The sequence below is a fragment of the Zeugodacus cucurbitae genome, chromosome 3 (genome assembly GCF_028554725.1).
Source record: "Zeugodacus cucurbitae isolate PBARC_wt_2022May chromosome 3, idZeuCucr1.2, whole genome shotgun sequence".
NCBI classification, from domain to species: Eukaryota; Metazoa; Arthropoda; class Insecta; order Diptera; family Tephritidae; genus Zeugodacus; species Zeugodacus cucurbitae.
Window position 1 is genome coordinate 47,265,912 of NC_071668.1, and position 20,147 is coordinate 47,286,058.

Consider the following 20,147-nt stretch of genomic DNA (forward strand, 5'->3'; position numbering starts at 1 on the left):
ATACTGGGGATCGCTATCAGTGATAAGGTTTCAGTTTATATTAAAATAATGTAGATCCATCGTATTCCTTATTACATCAAGATTACAAATTATCCATATTCCCTTATATCTTCACTAGTGGTCCAACCCCACGCCATGAAAATAACTCCTAAACTTTTTAAAATTCGCCACCCTGCTTTACGATCTTTGGGTTTTCTCATGATTTTTAAATATTCTACAATCAGGATCAATGCGGCTTATTTTATTTTCGTCCATAAAAGGTATCTTTTTTTTCAAAAATATAAATTTTTATAGCCTCGCAACATGTTGCAAAGAGAGTATTATAGTTTTATTCACATAACGGTTGTTTGTATGGATGAAAGTGCTCCAGCTCTGAAAGTATTCGATGCAGTTCCCGCTGGTGGAAGCCGAGGAAGAGGGAGACCTCCACTCTGATGGAAGGACGACGTGGAGAGGGACCTGGCTTGGCTTGGTATAACCAATTGGCGCCAAACTGCGAGAAGGAGGGAAACGTGGCGCGCTGTGTTGGACTCGGCTATAACCGCGTAAGCGGTGTCTACGCCAGTCAAGAAGAAGAAGGTTGTTTGTATGTTATAAAACTAAACGAGTTTAATATAGTTTAATACAAAAACGAGACGAGTTGAAATCCTGATGCCTGTCTGTCCGTCCGTCCGTCTGTCCGTGAAACAAATAACTTGCCTAAAAATTAAAATATCTTGATGAAACTTGGTACACATGTTCCTTGGAACCGTGGGAAGGTGAATTTGGAGATTTATCACGCTTTTGGGTCAAAAACCATATCTCAGGAACTACTTGACCAATTTCAACAAAATGAAAAGATTATATTTTTTCATCATCCTGATATTACCGATGCAATATGGGGGTTCATAAAAATGTTTACTTCCCATATAACTCAATTTTGAATTCCGTCTGATTCTTTCAATTTATAATGTACACTAGGGCTCTTAAAATTGTTCGAATAACCTGAAAACTGATTCTTCGAATATCCGGTTTATAACCGTTCGTATGAATATTAACCGATTAATGCTATTCGAATAGTCGTAACAGTCGTTCTACTACGATTATTTGAATAGTTGTTTTGCTGCAAAAATCGGATTATAACTTTTCAAGACGCCGGATATCGAAAATGAAGATCTCAGTGCTTAAGGGTAATTTTTTACCGGAAATATCGGTTAATTCCTCATATACTTTAATGAAATTCAGAGGGATTGTTCTTCTAATAGTGTGTCTCCAAAAATGGTTAAAATCGGCTTATAACGTCCATAGCTTTTAGATACCTAATTATAGGTTATATATATAAATAGGGTGGGCTCTATACCTTAGAAATCGGTTAATATGTAGTAATTAAGTAAGAATATAATCTTAGATAAAGTGTAGCTTGGTGACGAAAATTGAAATCGGTTCAGGAATTATCTCAGCCCTTATATACATATAGTATATGGAAATTTTCGATATTCTATTGGACTTTATGCCGAATATATGGGTTAAATTATGTTATCTTAATAAAATTACATCAATAAATTTCGCGAACTTAGCCCTTCCTTGCAGTTTTTCTTTAAAACTAAAAAAAAGTTTGAAGGTCAACTTATATTTTTACATGAATGACCCTAGACAATACACGTATATAAAAGAAGGAATGGAATTCAAATTTAGTAGCACCTTATCCGTGTTTGATATTGATTGTGCTGAATACAAAATTCGAAATCCCGAAATTAATAAGTTTTAGAATTTGCGTTAATTGCATATGTAAATATTATTGTCAACAACAAAATATGTCAATGAAATAATGAAATCTAAATTTAAACATGTTTTACGACAATCGTAACAAAACTCTAATCACATATATAAGCACACTGACATTCCAAGTTAATGCTGCCATTGAATTGGAGAGTGAACTTACCCAAACGCCTTTCGAACTCGCCCACTTTGAAAGCATCATTTGGCGGACTTAGAATCGATGACGAGTATAGCTTCGAAGACATTCTCAAATAAGGAAATCACTGTAAAAACATTAACGCGTTGGCGAACAGCACCATGAATTAACGGTTATAGACGGAAATATTTCGAAAACGCGAGCATAATAAACAGAAATCGCGTATTTTAGAACTACAGAAATGGAACTAGCAGAATATTTAACGATGATTTGAAAATAATTATTAAGTTATGTTGAGTAGCAGGTAGCAGACAGCTGGACAATTGCCAGATAGGGTTACATTCGACTTTAAGCAATTTCCACAAATGGTCACAACACGAAGAACTCACAAAGTACAAAAACAGAAGAATACCAATAAATTAACTGAAATATATCAAAACTGGTGAAACTCCGTAATTTTAAAATATTACCATCATGAGTTGGATTTAAATACGAAAGCTGTTAATGTTCAACATCGCTAAAGCCACAACGATTAGGTTATATTAAGAATAGAAAATATGCAAACTTTTTGCGTTCTAAAGTAATTCCACTTAATTGGGATTAAGCTGGCTAGCATTCAATTCATAAACCTCCCACATATGCTATGTGGTTTCTACGTACATACACACATACTCATACGTAGCATTACTTAGATAGCCAGTTGGTCGGTATGTCAAAAGTGGATTATAGCTGATTAGTAAATATCGCAGCAGCGCTGCATAACCCGATTGTGATACACACATGAATATAAATATCTTTGTTATCGAACTTAATAAGGTCTTTATATTTTTTATTTGTTAGAGTTATTTTATTTATGGAAATGCTTTAAAAATACATTACACTACTTTGCATTGGTATACTTGTGGTTGATATTTGCTTTCATTAAGAAAAATGTTTATCGCTAAGCTACATGTATAATATAAACTGCTCTATAAATCAAATATCATTCCTAATAACGGAATGTTATTTTTAAAGTTCCAACTCTCTCAGTTTGGTAATCGATATAAATCTGCATATTATACAGCAAGGTATGGTTTGAATTAGTTTCTGAGTTCTCACTTTGAAGTCCAAAACAATGTGTTGGACAATGAAATCAAAAATAAATCAGATTATTTAATGTTAGATTTTAGGATTTTAGAATTCTACTGGATCGGTTAGGAATTCAGTAAAAATATATTTACTTTACATGACGGCATGATGAAACGCTCTAAAAATAATAAATTTGATGCAGAAGTGGTTTCCCTAGTATTACGAATCTTTTCATCCACAGGTATAGTAGGACTATGCTTATACCATGTTCACATTATATTATAGTTAAATTAAGTTAACATAAACAAGGATCGAAGTACTGAGTTTTACCACAAATCAACAATCAAATTAACAGTACAAAATGTCGGCTCTAAGTCAATCATTAATAATTGGAAAAAGTACATGCTATGACTAAAAGAAGGTTTAAAGCCGGAGCATTATCTTGTAATCCCACAGAGGGAATCTAGCGATTGATGCCCAGAGTATACTGAATCTGTGGAGGGTAATATTCTCCAGCCTGACAAAGTACAACACAAGGATATGGCGAACCCGAGACCCAACCCATCTGTTCCATCGACTGACTATGAAGAATAGCAATTATTCGCTTGAAGAACAACAGAGTGGATGGCTTGCTGGCCGAGCTATTCAAATGCAAAGGCGGAAAAGTGATAAGGTGCATGCATCAGCTTCTTTGCAGTATATGGTCGGAAGAAAGCATGCCTGGCGATTGGAATCTCAGTGCCCAATCCACAAAAAGGAAGACACTACAATGTGTGTCAATTACCGTGGGAGGAGCCTTTTCTATATCGCATATAAGGTTCATCGAGCGTACTGTGTGAAATACTAGAGCTCACCGTCAACAAACTGATTCGACCTTATCAGTGTGGCTTTAGACCTGGAAAATCTACAACTGACTATATATTCAACATGCGTCATAGCTTGGAAAAGACCCATGAAAAGAGAATCAACACACACCATATCTTTGAAAATTTTAAAGCTGCTTTTGACAGCACAAAAAGGAGCGGGCCTCTATGCTGCTGTGTCTGAATTTGCCAAAACTAATACGGCTTTGTAAACCAAATTCGAGTAACACCAAAAGCTCCGTTAGGATCCAAATGGATCTATACTAACCGTTCTAAACTAAACGAGGTTTCAGAGAGGACGAAATCTTTAACAAGATGCTGAAAAAAATAATACGAGCCGCAGAGCTAAATAGAGAAGGTACAATCTTCTATAAGAGTGTAGAGCTGCTGGCGTACGCCGATGATATTGATATCATCGGAAGCAACAACCGCGCCGTTTGTTTTGCTTTTTCCCGCATGGATAAAGAGGCGAAGCGAATGGGTCTGGAGGTGAATGAGGACAAGACGAAATATCTCCTGTCATCAAACAAACAGTCAGCGCATTCGCGTCTTGGCTCCCACGTCACTGTTGACAGTCATAACTTCGAAGTCGTAGATAATTTCGTATACCTGGGAACCAGTATCAACAACTCCAACAATGTCAGCCTAGAAATCACTCCTGCCAACAGGTGTTACTTGTGACTGAGTAGGCGATTGAAAATTAAAGCCCTCTCTCGACGAACAATAACCAAACTCTGCAAATTGCTCATTACTTCCGTGCTGTTTTATGATGTAGAATTGTGGACGATGTTAACATTCGATGAGGCGGCACTAGAAGAGAAAGGTTTTGGGGAAGATTTATTGTCCTTTGAACATTGATGGAGTGATGAGTACGAGTTATTTGACGACATTAACATAGTTCAGCGATTAAAAAGACAGCGGTTACGCTGGCTAGATCATGTTGTTCGAATGGACAAAAGCGCTTTAACTTTTAAATTATTTGATGCAGTACCCGCTGGTGAAAGCCGAAGAGGAGGAAGACCACCACCAGGTGGAGAAGAGCCTGGAGAAGGAACTGGGATTTCCAATTGGCGGATTCAGCTATAACCGTTTAAGCGGAAGAGGAACTACATACATGCTTGAGTTCAGCTAAGTTTATTTTTTTACTACTAATTTACAGATTATAGTTAGAACGAAATTTCCTTAAAAACTCTTGGTGATCGCGCAAATCTCAACTATGAATATGAATTCCATCGAGTTTAAGTTAACGATAGCGTGTGGGAGTGGAGTAAACTAGGTCTCATGCATATGTACGTATACAGAAGATAATAATCACCGATAAAGACTAAACTCATTAGTAGTTTTTCCGAAATTTTGAATTTAGAAAATGACTGATGAAATAAGAATAATAAAAATAAAAAAACTGAATGTCGATTAAATATTATTATTTTAATGAAACTACCTCACTTCGAAATGGCAAAATCATTTGCCACCCCACAATATTTTAATTCAATACCTACCACCTTACTCGAGGACCTTTTCAATTAAGCTAAAAGCTTTCAAATATTGACGATCAATTACCGCACAATCACAACAAAAACAACACGCGAATAAATTGCAACCAAACCAATCACAACAATTAGAATAACATAAACAAACGATGGAAGATTAGACGCAACCACAACAATACGCTATACAAATAGCGCTGAACGTAATAAAACAAAAAACAGCAACAAAGTTCGCAAGCGTTGTACCGCGCTCTACCGAGGTGGCGAGAGATGTGTTGCATTATTCGCGAAGCGTAAATAAAAACATTGCGCTTCGAGTATGTACGAACAGATCGGCAAAAAACAAAAGCAGCTAATCGAACACCTGTCTAAGCACGAGTGGTAACAAAAACAGCAAAAAGAAAAACAAAAAACACCAAATGGCCTAGAATACAAAGGCCGTCTGACCGGCTGATTTACAATCGCAGTTATATGTCGCATTCTATGTTCAGTTCGGTAATGTAAAGCATTGGGCGGTAAAATAGCGTTGGCGAAAAGCGTCGGTGACGGCGTCAGCGTCAGCGGCGGAGTTCTAATGTTGTAATATGGCAAAGAAGTAGACAGAATTGGGAAATGCTATTCCACAGACGGAAGCGAAAATTAGGCGGCACACACACCTATTAGATTTGGTTTAAACTGAGTCGTTTTATGGATTTGTGTGTGTGTGTGTGAGTATAAATCTTGAATCTAGTATGCATTACGAAAACTCGCGCAAAAATCAAATGTGTGAAAATAGCACACATATTTGTATTTATGAATTTATTTTTGGCGTGACGACCGCAAAGATTTCAAAATCGATTGAGAATTTCGAAGCCAACTGCAGGAAAAACAAACAAAACAATTTCACTATATAATATCGGCAGTGCACAGTGGTTCCGCCATAGGCCAAAAATCAAAAAATCCATCTCACGATTTTTCGACAAAATGTATACCGATGGCCTCTAAATTGTCCACACTTCCTATTTGCAAACCGGGTTTTCCTAAAAATCTAACGGTACTTTCTAAAAATAGAGTTAAATGCATGAACAACCGGATTTTTTTTAAAGCACATCAGAATTTTTTTTTTAATTTCGCAGAAACAAAGGACTTCCATTTGTTCTGGTAATTGTTCAGGTTAACGAATCAAGATTATTTTTAATAGATTTTGAAGCTAAAGGTATTTACTTTAACTTGTAAAATTAATTAAAACTAACGATATTTGTATTTTTTGTGAAATTAGTGTTTTATATCACCTATATTTTTTTGGATCTTTTTTCTGCGTCTTCAATGTGTTTACATAAAGTTTTAATTGTGTTCCCCCGCGATCCCCCTTTAATTGTATTTTATATAGTATTTAGCAGAGTCTTAAGGTAATAAAAGTGTTAAAGTTGGGTGCGGAAAGTTGCAGATGTATTTGCAATCGTCAAAATAATAATGGCCTTTGAATTAACTATTTTTAAGTTCAAACTCATCATAATTGGGCTAAGGAAGCTTGGAAAGAAGGATAAATCGTCTTTATTTCAATCTGTGTACGGTTTACTAGAGGATACATTATAAGTTTTTGTTCTAATTATAATGGCTGTTGAATGTCAGTGAAAAAATGAACTGTACTAAATTGGTTGATAATTTGCTTTTTCCCTACATTAATTTTGTATATGATATTATTCTTATAGGTGGAATATGAGGGTTGGATGAGGGAAACTATAACGACAAATCATGTTCAGCTTTTTTCTCACTTTCTTAACTGTTTTCCAAAGCCTTACTGAAAGTTTTGACGCTCCATTTTTGCACATCATTGCCATATAATAGCAATTACTGTTCTATGGGAGCTATAGGACCTAGTAATCCGATGGGGCCAATTTTTTTAATATATATTTAAAATATTTTTCTATTTTTCTATTTTTGGTGAAAATTTCATAGCGATATCTCAACGGGAAGTATTTATGACCGCGCCTTCATACAAGCTGAACCACTGTGCAGTGGTTGGAAAATAAAATCGTCGAAAGTGCCAAATCGTCCGTACGCCTCACACATTTCATTGGATTGTTCGGTGGCATTTCGAGGTTATTAAAGAAAACATAAACTAACGTACGTATTTATGGGTCTGTGTATAAATTGGGGAAAAATTATTTTTTTCGAAATGAAACTAGTGTAAGAGCAATGAAATAGTGCAGTTAAGTTTGGCTCGGGGATGACCCATAATTTTATAGCTAAGTGGGTTAGATGCCGACTGTGGTCAGAGTGTGGACTCACAGCGGTCGAATGGAATGCAAATCGGGCACCACTGTGAGATCTAGGTTAAACTGCCTTTTTTGACTTTATACAGAAAGATCTTTTGCGACCCATTTTTAACCAGAACTAGCTGAGACGCTGTAAAGGCCTTTATATAAAAATCGGAACGTAATTCTACAATGGTTTGAATGAATAATGCCATATTTGGAATGTCACTCACAAATAATTGACAACGTCCAAGTTTTTATAAATCATATTCGAAAATGGTAACAATCTACTCTCTATTTCTATACAGTACCTGGCCACTTCAGATATAATATATTCTAGAATAATAAATGCCTATATTATTTCCCAGCAGTTAACCATTGAAGAGGCTTGTAGATTGTGATTTATAGAATCCGAAAAAATATAAACTATTTACACATGATAAAGGGTTTTTCAATAGCGAGGCTACAAAAGTAGACCGATAGGGACAGCAAGCGACGCCATATTTTTCCCGCTCTTTTGACATTTCTCTTCAGTAAGGTTTATCATTTTATCATGAAAAGATATACGATTTACTGCCATAATGCGGAGTTAGTGGCCTCAACTTTAAGGCGCTACGTCCAATTTATGGTCGTCATGATATGGTTCCAACTGAACGGCGTCACAAGCCACACAGCAAATGTCACAATTGATTTATAAAAAACCAAGTTTGGTGATCGTGTTATCTCACGAAAATTGGGTTCAGCGTCTGCACTTCTTCAAGCGTGCCCGTGGTGGCCATGCAAAAGAAATTGAGTTCCATTCATAATGGCATCGAATATACTTTCACAGGAATGAAGAATTTCATTGATATCCCAAACCGTTTTTGTTTTATTTAAAAACTTGTGTAGGGCTATTACTGATAAACCCTTTACAATGGATATGGCAGGTTTAATGAAATCTTATCAAAAGAAGGTTAAGAAATGACTCTTTGGAAGGACTTCTCGCAAGAAGCTACTGCGGTCAGAGCGAAATCGCAAGAAACGACTTGAATTCGCCAAGAAATATCTTCATATTACCCTAAAGGAGTGGAAAAGAGTCGTATTTTTGGATGAAACGAAAATAAATAGACTATCACCAGAAGGAAAAACTTAAGTTCGGCGTCCGCGAAGTAAAAAGTTTGACCCCAAATACACTCTTCCCACACTAAAGCACGGCGGCGGTAATATAGTGATATGTTCTGTCATGGAGAGGTGTTGGACCATTAACAAAAATTTAAGGACATATGGATCATATCTGTACTGAGAGATGTAATGTTTCCACATTTCAAATATGTCTGTTACTTGGCTGTTTCAGCAAGGTAACGACCCCAAACATACCGCGCGGTCAACTAAACGATGGATGATTATATGATTTTTTTATTAGACTGGCCTTCGTGCAGTCCAGACCTGAACCCTATTGAGAACCTCTGGGAGCAATTATTAAAGAAAACCCAATTGAACAAAGTCGGAACAATCGAAAATGTAAAGATGAAATGGGAAGCAATTTCCAAAACAAACACATGTAAGAGGGTAATTGAATCAATGCTTCGGTTAGTTTAAATCAAAAAGTTTAAATTATTCTAGTTAACTTTTCGACTTATTAATGGTAACATCATCAACAGCAGCCCTGTTAATTAGTTGACCATAGCTGTATGTATGTAATGGAACCGTTACATATTTTTGGCAACACAATTGTTGAAACTTCCAACATTGTGATCACAACTGTAGCCCAATGACTGAGGACGAATACAAGCTAGGGAATAATATATTAAATGTTGATATTTATATATGTACATATATTGCTAGATCAGTAAGCGCTACATGTGCAACGCGCCTTAATCAATCAACTCAATTAAACTGAGCTGTCTGTCTGTTATAACGATTGCGAAGATGCGTTTGCACATTGTGCCGAGTGCCGAGGGCGGTTAAACTTATTGTGAAGATTGTTATTTATATTAATTGCAGTTGATATTTATATTTATTAAAGGAATCGTCATATTTATAGAACACAAGAGGCTAGTGTTATTGACATTTAGTTGCAGTGGCACAGCGAAGTTGATTGTTTTTGCTGTTATTGTTATGCTTAGTAATTGTTATTACACAAACAATCAATTTTAGCCCACACACACACTTGCAAATCCGTATGCACTCGCAGGCAGATGTAAGCTGATGAACAGATGTGCTGAGGACACAGCTGTTGCTGCAAACAATGGACAACGCATTACAAGAACAAAACTATAGACTTGCGAATAGTCAAAAATTATAAAAAGCGAAGGTAATTCCATTTCAGGTATTTCATATTTATTGAAAATACATTTGCGATTCGCGTTAAAATTATGTTTATTATGCTAACGCGGAATTTGTATTTAATATATTTGTTGTTATTGTTTTATCACACGCGCTCGTGCTCCATACGATTAAAATGAGATTTCACGAATTCGCTTAATTACCTCAGAAAGCGAAAATAATTTTCAAATATATGCTATATAATTTTGAATTAAAAAATTAAAAACTTCACAACAATATCTTTCGGTTTACACGCTTGCAAAATCTCGATGGCAACTAAACGCGCATGTTAGCGAACAAGCGCCACAGGCGCACGCCAGCAAGCAAAGCAGCTGTTGTATTGAGCATAACAGCAACTCACTCACTCGACAATTCACTCGTTTCGAGAACGACTCGAATACATAATTGTTATTTGACAGCTAAGAATCTTATTTTGTGGCTTGTTGCTTGAGTGAGAACTTTACGCGTCTCTACAGCAGCAGCGTTTCAACTTTTTCAGTTTTTCATAAATCGTTTTCGTTTATTTCATTTTTCATTCTTTATTTTTATTTGGAAATGCTTGAAAAACTTATCTGAACATCTCCCCGATTGTCACTCATTGACATCTTGACTACCTGCAGGCTGCAGCTTCCGAAAATGCCTTCCTTTCAGACGATGCTGAAAATGTCGAAAGAGCAACAGATACTTATTGCCACATGTGGCACTCGCCGTTGACGCCGATCTCACCTTGATCACTCCGAGCACCGCAAGCAATGAGAAAAAATAAAAACAACAACAACAAATATATATAGAAAACGAAAACATATCAGTCTACCAGATTTTCGTCTTAACACGGGGGCGATTACTGTGGGACGAGAATGATGAAAATGAAAAAAGTGAGAAAATAATTATTCACTCATGTGACGATGAGATGATTTAAAATATAACACAATTTACTTTAGAGGAAATAAAAACATTTAAAATAGAGATAAGCGCTCAGGAAGGGAAATTGTGGAAAAGTTTTAAATTTGAGAAGCATTTTATTTTTGTAATATTGATTTCTACTAATATATCTCGTCTATTTGGAGTCTCCTTGCAAACAACCAGCATACATACATATTTAAACAGTTTTTTGTGAAATTTTTATTTACAAATTCTGAAAATTCAGCCGTTGGTAGCTAATCTCCCACGATATGACCAACAAAAAAATCTTGCCGTTGACAGCATAACTTATTATTGGTTCATCAAAAATCGATAAACTAGAACTATTTCGATAGTAAATGGATAAATCTAGTTAATGAACTAAGGAAAAAGAAAATATTAAAATTTGAATTTTTGACAGAATTTTAACTAAAAATTTCCCATTTTTGCCAAAATAACCGTAATAAAAGCTGCCATCGATTGGTCACTTCTCTGCTCGCTATCTTTGAATAAAAAACTTTAATAAAAATTAATTTTGTTGCAGAAAACGTTAGACATAGACGGTGGTTGAAGAGTTCAGTGCGACCAAGTATACACAATTCGATTTCAGCGCTGCCAGTTTGTATGGAAATTTGGAAAGTTTGTTCGATTGGTTTTTCTATTGCAGTTAGCCAATCGATGACAGCTAAAAATACCTAAAAATTTTAATAAAATTGTTTCATAACTTTTCGAGACATCGTGTTCACAGACTCAAAAAATAGAGTTTTAAGATAAACACGTTTAAAGTTTCGTCCAATGGGCAATTTTTTTGGATTGATTTGACATTTTTGTTAATTTTTTAAACATATTTTACTATTCAGTAAGTAAAAAAAAATATAAATTTTGAAACTCACCTAACCGCTTCAATAATAGCCCTTCACAAATTACTTGCCTCCAACAATTCGCTATTTAAATTTTATAATTAACTTCCATAAATTGAACTTCTATAACTCGAAGTTTTTTTGTGGATTATAGTGATATTCGAGTTAGGGAAGATCAACTGTATTCATTAGAATTTCCGCTTACTTTTCATGTAAATTGAGGTTAAGAATATTTTAAAAATAATTCTCTGAGGAAAATATGGCCGGGTATTTGAGCAACGTGATTACCAGCAAGTTACACTGTACAGCGGTTGCTTAGAAAATTTTAAGCATATCTGGTGAATGTGTGATGCTACGACGAATGAATGAGTCACTTGACTTTGACTAAATTTAGCAACCAAAATAAACAAAAAAAAAAAATAAAAATCGAGCAAACGAAAAACTAATCTACGAGTATGACAATAAATTCGATAAAAAGGAAAACACAAAACAAAAAAAAACATGAGAATTGTGTGAATGTGTTATTGTTTTTTTTACAACACAAAACACATATAAAAGTAATTTTCATTTGTTAAAAAAGTTTGTGCAACCAATCACACTCAAAGGTCAACAATTTTCTGAAATAGTTCAATTAAGTGCTCGACATGTGAAATTGGTAGAAAATTAAGAGATAATGAAAAAAGTATTGCAAAAGAAAAATAATAAAATAAATAGAAATAAAAAAACATTTGTACTCAAACCAATAGTGTAGACATTAGAATTATCATAGTATACATTTCGCTTGTATAAATGAGATAGAAAGCAGCTGATGACGGCGAAGGAAACGCATAGACACATAGTAAGTCTTTAGAGTTTTATGTTAACAATATATGTAAGCATATTTTTTTAATTTCAATTTCCTCAGCACGGTTTTTAATTTTAGTTGTTTATTTAAGCGCCTCTCATGCATTCCGGCACAATAACAACAACCACAGTATTCTATAACAGGTGCACTCATAAAAAGAAATAGAAAATAAACAAAAAAAAAATAACATAACAGTTAGAATATTTTTCAAATTCATGTGGGTTGAATTTTATTAGAATTGACAAATGTCAAGTGATCAATAAAATCTTATTGGCTTAAACGATGCTAAATTGCGTCACCTCACAGATATTTGAGCAGCGAAAATATTTCTTTGAATCTTATACTCGCATAAAGAACAAATCAATTTCGATACACTATGGAGGAATGCATGTATTTGGGAGCATCACACTTCGTTGCTGATATTTATCATAATAATAATATCCGAGTTTTAATTGAATTGTGCCGAAAGTTACATATAAATACAATTGAAAGCGTTTGAGACGCAGCTACGTCTACACCACACAAATCTTGTAGTAAACAAACACAGTAGCAAAGAACGTATAAGCAATTGTATTTACGTTCTTTGACAATAGCTGTTTGTAGCAGCAAACTTTGCATACACAAAAGGCGCACAACTCCGCCTGAAAAACGGCTTTGTTTTCGAATTGTTGCTGAAAAGCAAACAGTGGCGTCCATGAAAGTTAACTGCAGTCGATTTGTACAAATTATAATTTTAAATTTTATAAAAAAATACTAGGCATTTTTCAATTACAGAGAAATCGCGAATAATTGACTCATCTTATTATCTGTAAAGTAAACTTCAATGTTACGAATACATATATGAATGCATGTACGTGAAAATATTTTAAAACTAGTAAAAATGAGGGTAACGGGTGCTACTTTACTTCCTCAATCATAGATCAAATTTCTTTTTCATAGCGGAATCAGCGCTAAAAAGTGAATCAGCGCGAATAATTTCAGAAAAAACGCCAACAATTTCAGTTGCTCTTATTTCTTTAAGGAGTTATGTGGGTTTCAAATTTTGATATAACTATTTTTTTCTTAAAATAGTACAATACGTTAAAAATATTAGCAAAAAAATTTCAAATTAATCCGAGAAAAATTTTAAGAGATAGAACCTTTGGAAAAAAAATTTTAAATTTTACAAAAAAAGAATATTTTGTTTGTTCGGTCACCCAAAAATTCTAATTTTAATATATATATTTATATCGAAATATATCCATGTACAATCGAAATATTTTTACTTTACCGAAATCGAAATATTTTATATTACCCAGTTATGCTGTCCAGGGGAAGAGCACTTTTTTAAATGCCAAGGGAGATGGGGTACCAACAGCTGAGTTTTCGAGTTTTTAAATCAAATTTGCACAAAATACTGTTTAAATATGTATCTGTAAATTGCAAAAATAATAATTTCAATTACGCATTGGCATGAATAAAATCAGGCTAAAACCACGCCTACTTATTTATCATATTAATTATACAAAAATAACATAAAATGTATTTTGAACGTTCTAATGAAATTATGAGGGAAATACCTCCTATTTCTGCCAAAAATAACTGATATACTTGTGAGATGATAGTTGTGAGCATAAATATGTCTGATAAATATTTGAGACGTCTTAATGAAATGAAAAATATAAAAATAAAAAATATAATATTATTAATATTATTAAATGAGTGCTATCACATATGACCTTTCCTGAACCAACTGTATATCAATTGTAATTGTTTATATCTATATCAGTTTGTCAGGAAGATACATCAGTAAATTTTATGCGGATATTTCATTTAGTATTTGACGATTGGATGCTTAACTTTCCCCAACATTAAAATTATGAATACAATACTTGTTGTTAGCGAGATTAATTATAAAATACATAGTTTGGCTTATCTGAAACTAATAATGGGAGCAATATGGTTAATAATAAAATTCTGTAGACAAATGAAAATATTTCACACGCTTTTAAATCTTTAAAATCACCAGAGAACCTAAGGTAGGGTTGAACACGAATTTATTTTTCATTTATGTTGTAATAAAATGTATTTTCAGTGGAGCTGGAAATTTTTATCGTTAGAAAACTAGAATAAATAGAGAAGAGGGAAGAATTACCAGACTATCGGCACTTAGTGCAAAGTAATTTCTCAGTTTAAACCGCTTAAATTTTAAAATGAAGCGATTGCATGTGAGTCTATGTAATGGCAGTCATTAAAAATTAACCACTTGATTCTGCTTGATATTATTTAGTCTGAAACCAAGTTTTTAGGGATTTTTCTAAGAAAGAAAGACGTCACAACGCGTACAAAATTTAGATACGTAGTTAAGTTTTTTAAAATTCCTAACTGCTACCGATTTGGAAATTGAAAAAACCATATTAAAAAACTAATATTTTCAACATATTTATTCATTACGCAGTGTAAGCCAACCAATATCCTAAATTATGATATAATTATGAAGTATATGACACAATTTTAATATAAATTAATTAGCTTCCAAAATAGTTATAATAACACGCACATGCTACTTACATCCTGGTTGTATTCCTTTCGCTCGTATTGTACGGTAGGGCTGTCGTGCACCGGGATCAAATTTTCCATACATTGTTCTATCCATTTTAGCTCGAGTTCGAAATTATACACATATAGCAAGAATATAAATATGTTTCACGAGTTTTTGTCGAGTGAAAAATGTATTTTTAAATGTTTAGTTTTCTGTCACTGAGCATTCGTAAATAAGAGAAAAAGTTATTTCAATTTCTATTATTTTATGGACAAGTTTCCGGTAAATGATAAACGGGGGTTACAGGGCAACCACATACACTTAAGTCACTTGCTAAGCACCAACACAAACCACCGACTATACGTCGGAATTATCCAACAACAAATCACGCGCGCGATCGATCTTTAGAACCGGTGAACGTTGGCAGCCGGTTGATCAAAGTTATCTGACATCTGGTACGAATAATCGCGTCACCTTCACTACATTTCGATCACACGAAATTTCGGTGGTTTGTTCTTAGATGTACGTATGTTTGTGAGAATTAAGAAAAAAATTGAGAAATTCATATGATTTGATTTTCAGCTAATAAATGAAAACATTTTAATCAGCCAACCGAATCAGCTGTCTAAGACATACACACACACATATTTATTTATGTATTATATATTTAACGTAAGTGGGAGCGGTGGAACGCTTGAGAACGTGTACGTATGTACGTTCCGCCGCTGACAGACACTCAGCCCGGCAAGCTGCCAAGCAACTTGGAACAATATGCAGTTAGAATAGCAAACGCAATCTCATGAATCTAAATCTGATGCGACAACATTGGAAGCAGCGGGCATTTGGCCAATCAGCCAAGCCAAGCGAACGTCGCTGCTGCCGGCGCTAGCTGTACACACAACAGCAGCAGCAGCCGCAATAACAACTAACGAATGCTTTGTCTTCGCTTATAAATTATACATTTTTTATTATTATTTTTTCTAGTTATATTTTTTTATTTTATAATGTCACACGTACATATGTATGTATGTACATACATAGATATGTGCATGGATTACGGTTGATCTCAACTAAATGAAAATAAAATTTTGTCTGATTGAATTTCTAATGTGCTGCGCTGATCGCGCTGGTTTTGGCCCACGCAGATGAAGGCTTTTGTTGTCATCGCACTTCCAGTCGTGCCTTTCATATTGTGTCACTCTTTTGGATAAATTGTTTTGGTCGGCCGGTAGTTGGGCAAACTCGCGAACAAGTGAACGACGACGCGGTGACTCAACGCTACGCAGCACAACTTTGCCTGGTTCGCGACAATAACACTCATAAACATACATACATACATACATACTTATTTACCTTTTGATTTTTTTTTTTGCTTTCTGACACAAAATACTTCATAAACTTATGTTCATATATACTTTTGAGTAAATTCATTAAAATCTGTGCAGCTTTTAAGATATTTGTTCGGAGCGCACATAAAAAAATTTGTGTGAATTTAACGGTCATAATTTAGTTTAGTAAGTTTTATGCCGGTGTTAATTGTGTAAATTTACATATATACATAAGCACATGTACAGATAATTCTCCAACGATTCTTTTACACACACATACATATAGGAGATACAATTTTTTTTTGAAGGTAAGCTTCTCTATACGACTTTACTTAGCTATATTTTGATAAGTTTTTATTGCACAAAAGCGAAATTTCTAATCTTAATTTGCATACGTTAACAAATGACAATGAATTAATCAAGCTAAGCTTTAGTAAATATTCCAAACGTTTAAAATTAGTTTCAAAACAAAATGTTCTCGATGAAATTAACGATATGTACGGCGATGGCAAGCTAATTAAGCACTGAGTGAACCAAAAATAGAAGAGATTATTAAGACATAGAAATCAAAATACCAAAAGTACCAAAGAAACATTTGAAATTTTCTTAAAAATTTTAAATTCTTATAATAAACAAATTTAATATATCTATTATATAAAAAATTTGATATGCACAAATCTATGTACAAGAAAAAAGAAACAGTAACACTATACGATTAAATCGAAATTTTTTCTGTGATTGAGAAAATCTCGTTAAAAGTTTCCAGCTGCCAACTCAGCGCTTCGAACATCTCTAACTGTTGTTTCTTTGAAATGACTTCGAATTAAAAAAAAAAATCACTTTACTACCGTATTCTAGACATGTTAAGAAAGCAATTGATAAAAAAAACTAAATTTTTTGAGCCCATCACATGGGATGACCCCCTTAATATGTATGAAAAAAATGTTACTCATACGCCATGTTAGACATATATATGTATGTACATACGAGCATGTACCTAGATATGATTTTATAATAAAAAGCACAACTCGCCGAACTTCTCACAGTGTAAATTGTAACTTGGCGCAGTGGAAAGTGTAATATTTCTTTCACAGCAATGTAAACACTGTGTGAGAACAGTGAATAATGTGTTCTTAGCCCTCGGCAACATCCGATAGCCAACCTCAATATTTGCTCAGGAATTTCCCGAAGTTGTTTATTTTTGTGTGTGAATACGCAGATCAGTGGCTTTTGCCGCAGATCGAAAGCGAAAATACAGACGTTTATTCATATAAATTCTCCGACGTCATATAATGAAGTGGATTTGTACATATGTACATATATACATATGTATGTAAGTATATAACGGGTGATTTTTTTGAGGTTAGGATTTTCATGCATTAGTATTTGACAGATCACGTGGGATTTCAGACATGGTGTCAAAGAGAAAGATGCTCAGTATGCTTTGACATTTCATCATGAATAGACTTACTAACGAGCAACGCTTGCAAATCATTGAATTTTATTACCAAAATCAGTGTTCGGTTCGAAATGTGTTTATCGACAAATTTTGTTCAGCGATGAGGCTCATTTCTGGTTGAATGGCTACGTAAATAAGCAAAATTGCCGCATTTGGGGTGAAGAGCAACCAGAAGCCGTTCAAGAACTGCCCATGCATCCCGAAAAATGCACTGTTTGGTGTGGTTTGTACGCTGGTGGAATCATTGGACCGTATTTTTTCAAAGATGCTGTTGGACGCAACGTTACGGTGAATGGCGATCGCTATCGTTCGATGCTAACAAACTTTTTGTTGCCAAAAATGGAATAACTGAACTTGGTTGACATGTGGTTTCAACAAGATGGCGCTACATGCCACACAGCTCGCGATTCTATGGCCATTTTGAGGGAAAACTTCGGAGAACAATTCATCTCAAGAAATGGACCCGTAAGTTGGCCACCAAGATCATGCGATTTAACGCCTTTAGACTATTTTTTGTGGGGCTACGTCAAGTCTAAAGTCTACAGAAATAAGCCAGCAACTATTCCAGCTTTGGAAGACAACATTTCCGAAGAAATTCGGGCTATTCCGGCCGAAATGCTCGAAAAAGTTGCCCAAAATTGGACTTTCCGAATGGACCACCTAAGACGCAGCCGCGGTCAACATTTAAATGAAATTATCTTCTTATTAAATGTCATGAACCAATCTAACGTTTCAAATAAAGAACCGATGAGATTTTGCAAATTTTATGCGTTTTTTTTTTAAAAAAAGTTATCAAGCTCTTAAAAAATCACCCTTTACATACATATATAGGAAGTAGACAAGAAACTATTACAAAATGAACTTGCTTTTAACGAATATAAAATTGTTTACAAATCTGCCAAATGAAAATATTTTTGACTTCATCAACGTTGACTGCATGCGTCCATCTACAAATATTGTTTATTCTAAATACATATAATATGCGTATATATGTACCGTATATGTACCGTATATGTACATGAAAGAAGTATGAATAGAAAATACAAACGATTAAATGACGTAAAATGTTTGAAGAAAACTAAGAGCATTTTTCACTTAGAGTGCAAAAAGTATCCAAAGGTTCCATAACACTTGGTTGATGGATTGAGAAGGGGAGAACGCAAGAATGCTTGAATGGCAACTTATGCGGCCATAGAACTCTCTGAGCTCCTCAGATAGTTCCATTCACCCATTCAGCAACTCGCTGGATTTAACGAAATTCTAACTCCTAGTCCGCCGAAGCTATCCTAGCTGCGCAGGAAATGACCTCGGAAGCTAAAGCTGTGATCTCAGATGCATAGCCGCCACCATATTACTATATCTCCAGAGCGGACCAATTCAGTTCAATACTCGGATAGTACAGATTAAAGTAACCATTAAGTAAACCAATTAAAGTCGACGTGGTAGCGAGTTTGATCAACAACAAAATATATTATCTAATTGTGATCGTGAATATACTTATTTAGATAATTATCAGGAGCTTATTGTTTGTATAAGAGATGACGCGTTGAACACGGTTTGCTAGCAGTAGTAATAAAAACTAATAATGAGAACAGTTAAAACAAATAAATCACAACGAAGGAGAGTAAAAAGAAAACATTGCCTTTGACAGTTAAAACGATTGCGTAATCCCTGAGAGATAATTTCTTTACAAATACATATACTATATTAGAAGTGCATACTCATGTATATTCATACGTTTTCTTCAAGAAAACATTAATAGGCACTGGAATGATGAAGATAAGAGCAGTAAGCAGTATTGATGATAGTGTTAAAAATAAATATCAGAAAAAACAGATGGAGTTAATCACAAGACCAGCAGTTCTACTCATTCAGATTCGAGTCTGATTTATCCCACTAATGTATCTAAAACCAAAAACCAAACTCTGCAAGTCGCTCATCATTCCCGTCCTCCTTTATGGTGCTGAAGCGTGAACTCTCACCTGTAAACCACTGAATTCTGAACTTTAAATTATATGAAGTCAGTGAAAACGTTTGTAACATCACTCTGAGAGAGTTTAGAGAACCATTACAAGTTTCTGAAAAAATGTCTAAGCATTTTGCAACTACGAGTTCTACGTTGAGAGTAATTTAATTTGCCTCGAAGTTTTTCTCACACAAGCTTAATGTAAAACAAGTAAGGAAGGGCTAAGTTCGGGTGTAACCGAACATTTTATACTCCCGCAATTTATTTATTTAACTTTATTTATATTATATAATACACAATTTGACCCACATATTCGTCATATATATTGTATAAAGTCCATTGAAAGTTGGAAACCCTAATATTAGGTTAGAAGCTCCGAGGTCCTCGTGTTCGATATATGGGGCCTTAAAAACCTA

At 34.4% G+C, this 20,147-nt stretch overlaps 2 protein-coding genes across 6 annotated transcripts in view; one reads left to right on the plus strand and one right to left on the minus strand.

The window, feature by feature from the left end:
- The window catches only part of LOC105218762 (leupaxin), a 50,735-nt gene that overhangs the window by 22,861 nt on the left and 7,727 nt on the right, over positions 1–20,147 (minus strand). For 2 of the 4 annotated variants that reach the window (XM_029044552.2, XM_011194551.3), the window contains exon 2: positions 15,008–15,196. The exons of 1 other annotated variant lie outside the window; for it this stretch is intronic. In XM_029044552.2, the coding sequence (XP_028900385.1) occupies positions 15,008–15,092 (85 nt within the window). In that variant the 5' untranslated portion in view covers positions 15,093–15,196. Of the gene's footprint in view, positions 1–1,921; positions 2,022–10,017; positions 10,168–15,007; positions 15,197–20,147 lie in introns of those variants that run through there. One more of the 4 variants, XM_011194546.3, reaches the window with a different exon arrangement.
- LOC105218759 (uncharacterized) overlaps positions 12,261–20,147 on the plus strand; it is a 107,661-nt gene continuing 99,774 nt past the window's right edge. Inside the window, exon 1 of one of the 2 annotated variants that reach the window (XM_054226945.1) lies at positions 12,261–12,451. In XM_054226945.1, coding sequence (XP_054082920.1) covers positions 12,422–12,451 — 30 coding nt within the window. In that variant the 5' untranslated portion in view covers positions 12,261–12,421. The remainder of the gene's footprint in view (positions 12,452–20,147) is intronic. The other variant, XM_054226944.1, reaches the window with a different exon arrangement.